Source organism: Notothenia coriiceps, unplaced genomic scaffold (assembly GCF_000735185.1).
Source record: "Notothenia coriiceps isolate Sejong01 unplaced genomic scaffold, NC01 NC01_scaffold00015797, whole genome shotgun sequence".
Lineage (NCBI taxonomy): Eukaryota > Metazoa > Chordata > Actinopteri > Perciformes > Nototheniidae > Notothenia > Notothenia coriiceps.
Genome location: NW_011348498.1, coordinates 36,759 through 48,101, shown reverse-complemented (window position 1 = coordinate 48,101; position 11,343 = coordinate 36,759). Strand labels below are relative to the sequence as shown.

The 11,343-nt window shown below is 41.3% G+C and overlaps 1 protein-coding gene and 1 long non-coding RNA gene across 2 annotated transcripts; both read right to left on the bottom strand.

The window, feature by feature from the left end:
• Positions 1-2,369: 2,369 nt before the first annotated feature.
• LOC104949218 (guanine nucleotide-binding protein G(I)/G(S)/G(O) subunit gamma-7-like) lies at positions 2,370-5,276 on the bottom strand. The gene has a single exon (XM_010775531.1). It carries the CDS (start codon positions 5,274-5,276, stop codon positions 5,127-5,129), a length of 150 nt encoding a protein of 49 aa, XP_010773833.1. The 3' UTR covers positions 2,370-5,126.
• Positions 5,277-6,077: 801 nt separating this feature from the next.
• On the bottom strand, positions 6,078-10,467 carry LOC104949213 (uncharacterized). Its single transcript, XR_798782.1, has 3 exons — positions 10,409-10,467; positions 8,963-10,123; positions 6,078-6,212 (listed from the first exon to the last, which is right to left on the bottom strand). It is a non-coding gene; the product is annotated as an uncharacterized lncRNA (long non-coding RNA).
• Positions 10,468-11,343: the final 876 nt, after the last annotated feature.

Sequence of the window (11,343 nt, the reverse complement as noted above, 5' to 3'; positions counted from 1 at the left end):
TATCTGCTCAGTGAATTATCATGACCACTATAGGCGTGTTCACACCGCAGTACTTTTCCCACTTTAGTTCCGATATAGTTCCGAATTTGTCGCGTTCACACCAAAAAGAGCCGGAACTAAAATTAGTTCATGAAAACCTTTTTAACCCCTTTTCCGTCCGTGCTAAAGAGCAGGGACTTTCTTGGGAGAGAAAGGTTCCTATGTCTGATTGGCTGGGCGAATTGCAAAACACGCCCCTTAAAACTCCCAAAAAGTTTTGTGAAGCCGCCATTTNATAGTTCCGAATTTGTCGTTCACACCAAAAAGAGCGGGAACTCAAATTAGTTCATCAGAACCTATTTAACCCCTTTTCCGTCCCTGCTAGAGAACAGGTTACCTGTTCTCTAGCAGGGACGGAAAAGGGGTTAAATAGGTTCTGATGAACTAATTTGAGTTCCCGCTCTTTTTGGTGTGAACGACAAATTCGGAACTATATCGGAACTAAAGTGGGAAAAGTACTGCGGTGTGAACGCGCCTAATGTTGAAAAAGCTCCAAACCAGAGCCCAGTCTGCTCTGATTGGTTAGCTGGCCGGCTCTGTTGTGATTGGTCAACCGCTTAGAGATGTCCCGCCCCTTAGCCAATCACGTACAATGTGTTGGAGCACTTTAGGAGGAAAGCAAGAGCAAAAGGTCTGCCTAGCTTAATGCATGTTTATATGGCTCATGGTTTGATAAAAACAATTATTACTTAAGCCTGTAGTGTTTTTTTTTGTCAGACACATTTCTTATCAATTCAAATTCCTTATGTAGATGTCATACAAATCATTGATCAAAATGTTGACATTGACACAAAATAAAACACAAATAAATCCAAATAAAAAAAGCATCAGGTTGCATTGGGTTGAAGTAGTAGTCTTTGACTGACATTGCCCTCCATGCAAGCGTGCCGTCAGCAAAGCTAAAAACAAAAATTCCACAAGAGCATTTGTTATTATATCATCTTTTTATTAATGTTATCTACTTTTCAATATCATCTTTTTTAACAGCAATATCCACAAAATATTAACAGTGTGCAAGAAAACATGAGTTATGGCACATCAGAGAACAGTTACAAAAAATAGATATATTTTCTTCATAATCAATCAAGGCAAAAAGATACATATACTGTATGCATACACAGGAGATCAGAACACAAAAGACGAGTCTCGGGAACGGCTCAGGGCGGATTCAGCCATGTTTGATTTCGTAATCAGCCGGTGAGGAGCCTCAACTCTCGCCTGCTTTGAGTCACAACACCAGGGGATTTCCATCTCAAGCTTCATGTTCTACTTTAACACTGTTCATTCTGTCGACCTGACAACCCCAAGACCAGCATTAACACAATATACGCCACTATAAGGCAAACTAACAACCAACCAATCAGAGAAGCCGTCAGCCAAACCAGCAATGTAGGACGTCTGTCTCTCTGATTTTAAGCTCAACCAGCCATGGAATGATTGAAATGACAATAATGGTAAAAAATAGAATCTGTCAGACATATCCAGAACAACATCAGTGTGTGTATGTGTGTGAGCTGATATGTGTGCATGCTTGTTTCATGTTGTGTGATTCTCGTGCAGTTGTAATTTGAAATGCATTTTGCAAAGAAATGACTGAACTGCCTCTGATTTCCTCGACAAGAAATACGTTCCTTTCTCAATTTTGAAGTATATATTTCTGGGGAAGAACACAGATGAGTTATTCTGCGTTACATCCGGTCTGTCACTGCTGTCAAGTTTCTGTTTGTATAGTTATTATATTTCGAACAACTCTACAATTAATTATAAAGGTATGGTTTAACCTCTTGGGAAATACCATTAATGGATTTATTGCAGGGAGGTTTAGAGAAGATGTATACCACTTCATTATCTGTTTGCTCAAATTGAATGACAGCCAGAAGCTGGTTATCTTAGCTTAACTCGGCTTTAATTGAATACTCGATTCTGATTGGTCAATTTGGTCGTCCTTGTGGTCATATCAATCCAATGACAGAATTTCCGCCAATGTAACGTCAGCGGTGAAATCAGACAGAAAGATCCCCAGACAGACAGTAAGTCCACATTAAAGGCCCATAAAGCAAGCGTACCAGTGTTTCTTTTAACCCTGCTCAAATGAAAAAAGAAAGGGTTATAACTCTGGATATCCAATGGCGTCACACACAAAATCCTGAAGTTGTATTTCAACACTTTGTCAAATTGGCTTCAATGCCCTGGATTTGCTCTTACACTTAAGCTAAGCTAACTTGCTGCCAGCTTAACTTGATTCTAAACAGAGAAACATTGGAGTAGCTTTGATGAGCGGGGAAAACAAGCTTCAACACATTTTTGGATTTTCTGGGTTGTTTTTGGTCATTATTGGTCATCACATTAAAAATAGCTTCCCATTATTGTATATTCTTACAAGGCCCTTCTTTACTATTCTTAGCGATGAGCACAGTAGCATCTGAGTGAGAGGAGGCCGTACATGTTGCACAACGTGTCCTCTGCTCAGGTCGGACTGACCTGCCATTGGAGGGCTGAGCGACAGAAACATCATTACGTGGAGATACTGTGCCTTCTTACACACTGTGTGTCTCTCAAAAACACACACTCAAATGCACATACATGCTATTCCTTTCAAGACACATTCAAAGATTTGTCAAGGGTACCTCATAATCATTTAATTCTGTCTAAAAGGTGCCCCCTGCCTACTTTGTCTCTGTGCACACTGCTCAACAGTTCGCACCGCTTCGAATAAAAACTCAGCAGGAGGCTCATGATCGAATAGCCTAACAGAAAAAAGCAGTCGATTCAACTCCCCTGAGATTCATCAGCAGTCGTAAGCCTTGTACGTTACAGCTGACAAAAGCCTCGGCTAAATGCTCCAATGTAAATATGATTGCACACATCTTTTCAGGGATCAAGCATCAAAAGCAACACGTGTCATTTAGTGCTCCTTTAAGCTTTGACTTCGGGCAATCGAACCTAAAACAACAACAGCAAGAGAGTGTGTTATGCGGATGAGTGTGTGTTGTCCTAAATGCCGACCATAACCAACACTTGAGAACAACGTTGCTGCTCCGGTGTTAAAGGAGGTTGGTTTTTGCCACTGTAAAGAGGTCAGATGTTGGTTCATCCTCTAACAGGACCCGATAATAAACCTAACAGTTGTTTTGTTTCTATCAGATGTTTTGTTTTTGTATCTATGGTTTAAACAATCCTCAACTATCCCAAGCCTCTAAATCCTGAATGAGAAAAAGAAGAAGAAATGAAGACAGATATGTGACTGACCGAACAGAAAAAGTAGAACTAAAAAAAAAAGTCCAACATCCAGAGAGGGAGGTTCTGTGTCTCGATTGTGTATCTTACAAACACTGTACAGGGAACTACTCAACTCACCAGGCTCCATGGACTCCATAGAAAGAAGAAACTCACAAATAAACCCAAAACAGCTACTCTTCAATGTATCACTTCTGCACATGTCTGAAATAAAGTTTATACAGTTAGTTTGTTTCTCTTTACTTCATTTTTTCTTTCACTTCAACTTCAGCTTTTACAATCACGTTTGGTTTGTCAGAGAAAGGAGCATTGTGGAGGAGAGGAGGACAGAGGAAACCGTGTACCGACCCAGCCTCTGACCCCAAACTCTCAGACTGGTTTAGCCAGGTTGTTATGATGTACTGTGGTACCCTCTTCCTCTACTGTAGATGCAAACAAAGCAAAGACCTTTATCTGTTCACTATCCAATGCATTATGTCTCTTCTTTTCCATCCATTAACATTATAAAAACTGCCAATTCAAACACACAAACATAAGTGAAGAAGGCAGGAAAGGGAAAGGTTAATCTAAACGTTTTAAGACAGCATTTACTTTTTCAGTTTGGGTTTTCCCCTCCAGCCATGCAGTCCTTGCAGACTGTAAAGGTGTGGTCAGTGTGCGACCTCGGGGTAAAGCACAGGGCGGCTAGATTAAGATACTTCTGTTATCTGCTTATAGGTGATACCCCTGGCTGACAACTAGATCTCCTTGTTGTTTGATTAATAGTAGCATCTAGCCTCAAACAGGAAGAGAAACGTGACCAGCCAGGGGCAACACCTATGTCAAAGCAAACCAATAATTAAAATAAAGTATTATATTTATCTGTTAAGTAATGCTTCAACAAAATATCGCAACATACATGTAGTACACAAACAAGTATTTCTTAAGAAAATTGCAGTAAGCGTCCAGGGTTAATAGCTTGAGTTTTTGTAACTATGTTCTGCTGCAGATCTGACGTCACGTTAGACTTTGATCTCAACCAACAGCAGCCATATTGAACCGCAGTGAAAACGGTGACATCAGATCAGCACATAGGGACGACATTCTGCACAGGTTGGCACAGCTGGAGGTGTTGCCAAAGGCTGCAGACGGCCGCAGTGAGGCCACAGGCAGAGGTCTGTTGGATGGGAACATGCTAGTTTGAAAAAGGCAAAGGCTTCAGCCACTTGCTCCGAAATTACCCGCCATGATTTAGCACAATAGGTTTGTAGGCAAAGCTCTCAGGCCGGTTTTAACTCCCTGTTTGGGAGCGCCAACCGTTAATTTCTATTGCCAACATGCATCCTCCCACTCCTCGCCTATGGCACTGCAGTCCATCCTTTAAACAACCCCTTCATTTTTTGACAAAAGAAGGAAAGAAATCCGGTTTTCTTACTGATAAATAATGTCCAAATCCCTTTCAAAGTTAAGCTGACACTTGTAGTTAATTAACCAGCATATGTGAATATAACCAAAAGCACCTTGGATCATACTCAGCGATATACTGATCTCAGCCACCAAGAGAACGAGATACCTGCCCCCTAGCTGTGGCTCCGGAGTATGGCGCTTTTCCAGAGTGGCTATTTTTGGAGTGTGTGTGTGTGTGTGTGTGTGTGTGTTTCTGTATGTGTTTGTAGGCTTGAAATGTGTGCTTGCATGAGTTTGAGGATCATTTTAAGTATTGAATGTGTGCATTTATATGTGCCTGTATGTGCACAAGTGTATATAAATGTGTGTGTGTGTGTGTGTGTGTGTGTGTGTGTGTGTGTGTGTGTGTGTTGTGTGTGTGTGTGTGTGTTGTGTGTGTGTGTGTGTGTGATGTCAGAAGGCGGCTATAGGATGATGCAGGGCTTCTTGTCCTTGAAAGGGTTGTCGGAGGTGGGAACCCCGACCAGCAGAGGGTCGTTACGAGCGTGCTGCTCACAGTAACTCATCAGGTCTGCTGCCGCTTTAGACACCTGCAGAAGAAGAGGTGGGGACATATGATGACATTTCCATCTCAGACAAAAATTTAAAAAATAAAACAGAAGAAATNCTACTTTCACTATATTTTGATGATAATACTTTTCTACTTTTACTTGAGGAAAATTTGTAATGCAGGACTTTGACTGTAACAGAGTATTCCTACACTCTGCTACTTCTACTTTTACTCAAGTACAAGACTTTACTGTCCTACTTTCACTATATTTTGATATAATACTTTTCTACTTTTACTTGAGGAAAATCTGAGTACTGCTACTTTTATTCAAATACAAGATCTGAGTACTTCTACTTTTACTCAAGTACAAGATCTGAGTACTTCTACTTTTACTCAAGTACAAGATCTGAGTACTTCTACTTTTACTCAAGTACAAGATCTGAGTACTTCTACTTTTACTCAAGTACAAGATCTGAGTACTTCTACTTTTACTCAAGTACAAGATCTGAGTACTTCTACTTTTACTCAAGTACAATATCTGAGTACTTCTACTTTTACTCAAGTACAATATCTGAGTACTTCTCCCACCTGTTCTGATTTTTAATAGCTGTATTTATGGGACGTATGGCCTCAGTTGATGAAGCTATAGCACCACCGTGAGGTGACTGAATGATAGTACAACATTATTAATGAGTGATCAATAAACACTTTATGGAGATGATAAACACAGTATGACTTAGGCTGGAGCTGGACTATTTTCAAAAAATAACTTGAAATACTTTCTTTACATTATGTTTAGATGTATGTTAAGTATTCATGGTAAATAATCGTTGGCTTGACAGAGGTATTTGAGTGTTACCTGGCTGGTGGTGGCAGACAGGACTCTCGTGAAAGCGTGACTGGATGGAGATGTTAGCGGTGCAGGAATGACAAGAAAACAATTCAATGCCAAGTCGAAACGCCGGAGCTGGACTGCAGGTGAGCTCACATTGGCTTGTCCCTGTAAAAAAGGGAAGACACAAGAGGCGTGAGATGAGTGTTTTCCAGGGAGGTTACAGAAAATGTTAGTCTTGTCCATTTGCAGTTTTGTACAACTGGGCTTTTTAAAATGATTCATGACACCGATCCCATCTGGATTTAAGATAGTTGCTGCCCAGAGTGAAATCTGCCTTAAAACTGTGAAATCTGCCTTAAAACTGTGAAATCTGCCTTAAAACAGTCATCCTTACACCATTTGTAGTTGAAATGAATACTGAATTTGAATCTAAAAACTTGAATGTGAACTCAGAAATGTGCTTTTCAGCGGGACAAATAAAATTGTAGTTCAAGTTTTCATAATTTATTTTATATAATGAGATTGGAACTTGCTTGAATGCCAAACTGTTATCACCATCTTCTTATCATTCACATCACACCATCTGTCACCAAAACCAGTGACACCATTATAATCCATCAGATAGAACAGCCCTGCATTTCCGATCTAAAATGTCATAGAGTTATTTAAAAAAAAAAAAACCTTCATAAACCTCCTGCTTCTTTCTTTAGCACAGCGTAGAAGTTTCCCTCAGTGCATAACATCGAGTGTTACGACTGTCTCTCTGTCTGTCACCCTCTCCAGGGAGGAGAGTCCTGCTTTAATTACTACTACTGTGGAGTAGCTCAGAGAATCATGTCTGTAATTAGGGCTTTGTGTGTGTGTGTGTGTGTGTGCGTGCGTGCGTGCGTGCGTGCGTGTGTGTGTGTGCGTCCGTCCGTTAGATGAGCCTGGTCACATTAATAAGAGAAGGAGTTCAAAACACCGGCATTAAAGTTATAACAATAATCAGATTTTAATTTAATTGGTAAAAAAACAACAGTGCGTGTGTGTGCGTGTGTGTGTGTGTGTGTGCGTATGAGTGTGCGCACTTGCATTTATATAATTGCATTTCTAATACATCCAAACGCTATAAATTCAATCCTAAAACTAATCTTCACCCTGAGCCCAAATCTTACCCCTAAGTAGACCCTTAAACCCCCTTTTCTTTCTGTAGGTTAGATTAACTTTTTGTGATTTCTCACACACATGCAGACTTGTTTTTGGCAGCATTGAATTGACCCCCATAATCCCCTGGAGATAAAGCCGTCGATAAAGTTAAAGTATGGATTTCAGTATCAATGCAAGCGGAGTGTCAAGGGATATCACTTTCTGGAAACATCAACATGCCCGACGAAACATTTATTTAGATAAAACCAAATGATGCTGTATTTCTCTCATAAATGATTGCACTATACGCTCCCTTAATAGGATGCTTTAATAGCAACACTTGTATGTATCGGCCCTTGTATAGCAAGTTTCATATTGGAATACTTTTTATTAACAAACAGTCAGTAGGGGGTTATCACCCAACACTGGAAACTACCCTAAAATGAGTAAACAGTCCCAACCACATGCCCAAACTCAACTCAAGATTTTAACCCTGGGGTCCTGAACTGTACAATAACACTTAAGCAATAAAATAATGTCCACAGACAACAGCCTGAAAAAACTACCAGAAATAAACACTAACAAATGAAAACTACAAGCTTATTTGAGGATAGTTTTTGTTGTCAAACCCTCATCTGATTCTTCAAAAAAGCCAAACACTTTTTCTTACAACAGTGTGGACACGTCAAAGTATTTGTTGACATGCTCACATGCATCAACAATAAATAAAATAAAAACTCAGAGTCACAGGGGGCTACAAGTGAGAATGATGCTTTGCCTAAGTCTTTTGAGTGCCTTGTTTTATTTAGCCTGTTGATTTCTCAAACTTTCTGCTATGGCGAATGCTGAAAGCAGGAAGCATAGCCCTCACCTACAAACCAGCACAAATAGAAGTGTCTGCCCCTCCACTGTCAAATCTCTCCTCTCATACGCCCTCAAATGTATTTGGTTTTCAATGTAAAGCCGATGACAAACATATAGGCTATACAGTAAACCGTTTATTTGTCAAGGCCTGGACACAAAGCATCACAAGAACTGGACAGGCCCCGATCAGGAGCCCATACAGCCGCTCTGAAGACGCGCAAATATGCATCAATCCTTATTGATCCCAGCAGCTCCGGAGCGCTGATCGGGCCGCAGTACGGAACCATGTCCTCCGCTATAGGCCCTGCTTTCTGCTCTACCGTGTGAAAACACAATGCGGGCATTTTGATGGAGAGAACAGCATGTCCTCTCTCTCCCATGGCTATCCACACTCACATACACACGCATACGCACAGTGCGCGCAAGCACACTCAGACCTTGTGCACATATCAAAGCTAGAGATATTTTCCCAAGTGAATACCAGACTAGCTTCAGGTCTGCAAATAGGCCCCGGTTGTTATCCGTGGGAGCAGGGTGGTGACATGTTTAGAGGGACGCAGGCTCCGGTGGCCAATGTGAACTCATCCAACGAGAATGGAGCGCATGACTTTATGTTCCGCTATTATGCTAATTGATCAGCACACGGCCTTTTTGAGCATGTACAATCCAGAGGTTTTTTGGACACAGTGGCTTCTTGGTCCTCACAGTCCAGCCGAGCTGTCGAAAATCTTCCACTGACCCTGTCCCCGGTCTTCTCCTCCCTCTCTGCCGGCAAAGGGCTAGGGGAAACCGGATTCGTGACACTGATGAAGCCCCTCTCCGCAGCCGCCCTCGGTGACGAGAAGCAGGAGTTGCAGAGGCACACAGACGCGTTACATTTCTTAAACACAGGGAGAAAAATACCCGAATATCTCCAAACTCACCTCCGAAAGCGCTGTATTTGTGATTTAAAGGGCCAGATCCGCTGCTTTCTCACCCTCTCTGCTGGTTCACTCCCCGTCTTCGCCGATCCAAACGCCTCCCCCTCCGCTACCAGTGTCTGTCCACTCCTCTACCCCCCCTCCTCCTCTTCCTCCTCTTCCTCCTCCCTCCCTCCATCAGATCCGATGACAGCACCTTTAACCCAGGGGCTCCCAAACAAACACACACACATCAACCGAGTGCAGCATCTACACAAGAGGGTATTTAATGGATATCTTTTTCAAGTCATATTTTTCGGTTGGGGAACCCATGTGCAGCCCTGTAAATGTAGTGAGTTTACGAGGCGTAAAGACTTGGGTAACAGCTCCATGAATGAAAGCCTTATTAAATATTACTTTAGTCTTCATGTCGTGTTTGGTCTGTAGTGGCATGGCTTAAAGTAGTTAAAAGTCTTCTTAAGAATATATAGAATCTCTGATCGTTTTTATACTAACAGCTGTCAGATTCCTGCTAATAATATAATAAAATCTGTCAGAATTTTAACATTTTTCAATTTTTTCCATTAAAGTATTTTATTTGATATATGTATATATATATTTCCATGTCATATCTATGTCAATTCTTATAAATATAAAGATTTAACTTTACCAGACCAACTTTATTGAACAGTTTTTTCAAAGAGATCAGAAAAAGGCTCATCACATCAGTGTTCATTAAATGAATTCAAACTGAGAGCATTATAGAAAGAAAACAGTAAGAAAAAGCAAGTGTGTAGAAATTTACTTTTGCAACATTCAATAGATTTTTTTGCATAATTCAATGTTATCAAGAGAACCAATAAATACTGGAGAAATGTAGAGGTAGCAATATTTGTAGATCAAATATTTTTGCTAAAATTATAACATTTCGAGGCCCCATTTGATATGATCATATGTTGGGACTTAACCAATAATGGCAAGCATATTATGTCAATCTGTGCACCTCACATTGAAATGTCTCCTCTCCCCTCTGTGCTGCCACACGATGGCGCCATGACCCAGCGGTAGCTTCTTCTCTTCCGGAGAAGGTGTGGGCCGCTCCTGCTGTTCCTGGCAGGCCCAACGCCACCACGAGCTGGAGCTTAAAGTGCTGCATTATCATGGGATGCATGTGGACGCTTCTCTCTGCGGTAAAGGGCCACAGAAAGGTCCAATGAGTAGGATAATATCTCTTCTAAATCTTCGTTCTCGGGGCCATACATGTGCTGCATGTCAGAGACAAAGAGGAAGGTAAACACTCTACTTCCACAGCCGCAGTTTCCCTCATAGCTCTATGGAAACACACCCCTCTACTTATTATAACCACAGGAGAGCTATTTATAACTCGTACCGCTCGTACCGCATTGGCCTCATTCCCACTGATGTGTGAAATTATGCTGATGCCTATACATTTCTCCATCATTTCCTCACCTTTTAGCCCCCTCTTTCTCCTTCTCCCTGCTCCATTTATCTCACTTCCTTCCTCCTATTCACCTTCTGTGTTTCCTCTCCTTCCCCCCCATCCCTCGTGTGTGTTGTTGAGGCAGCGTTGTTACAGTGCATTACATCAGGGCTCTTCATTTTATGAGAAAAAAGCGGTGGAAGCCCATGACTCACGACTGAAAGACGCTCTCTGGCTGACACCCACTCAAATGCGCCCTCATTTTTTGTCCCCTTACAGTAAACGGTCATTAGACATCCCCGGATGGCTTGAAGCATCACTACGATCCAGTAGGGCAGGGGTGGGGAACCTTTTTCTTCTCAAGGGCCATTTCAATTTTTTCAACATCCTCCGAGGGCCGTACAAATTATTGACCTCTGCTTAAAAATACTAAAATCACAGCCCATTCATTTCGCCTTTCTTTCATGCTGTGCAAAGAAAAAGCAACCTCTTCCAGATATCTTACCATGACTCGTGCATGCATTCACGTGCGCGGTGTGGCATGATCACCAAAACAGAAAGTATATGGACTCAAGATATGTGCAAATGTATTTAGTTTCCTATCCATATGGACATGATTTAAGTGGGGGGGGGACCTAACCTCCTCTAGGGGGGTCCGGGGGCATGCTCCCCCGGGAAGATTTTTATTTAGTTAAAAGCATCAATCTGGTGCACTTTGAGAGCAAAATTAGGAGATCTATGGATACATCTCTCAACACCCATATGAAACAGAACTGTAAGCAGATTAATTTTTTCTTTATGGATATTTTACAAATCACTCTCCTCTCTAACTGTGTTCTTGTTTATTAATAACAACTTTTATTTACTGTCATATAGTATTTTATACCTGTTTACTTTATTCTCTTGTTTTTTTTATAACTATAATGATCATATAAAGATGTGCCTTAAACTCACTTGTTGGAGA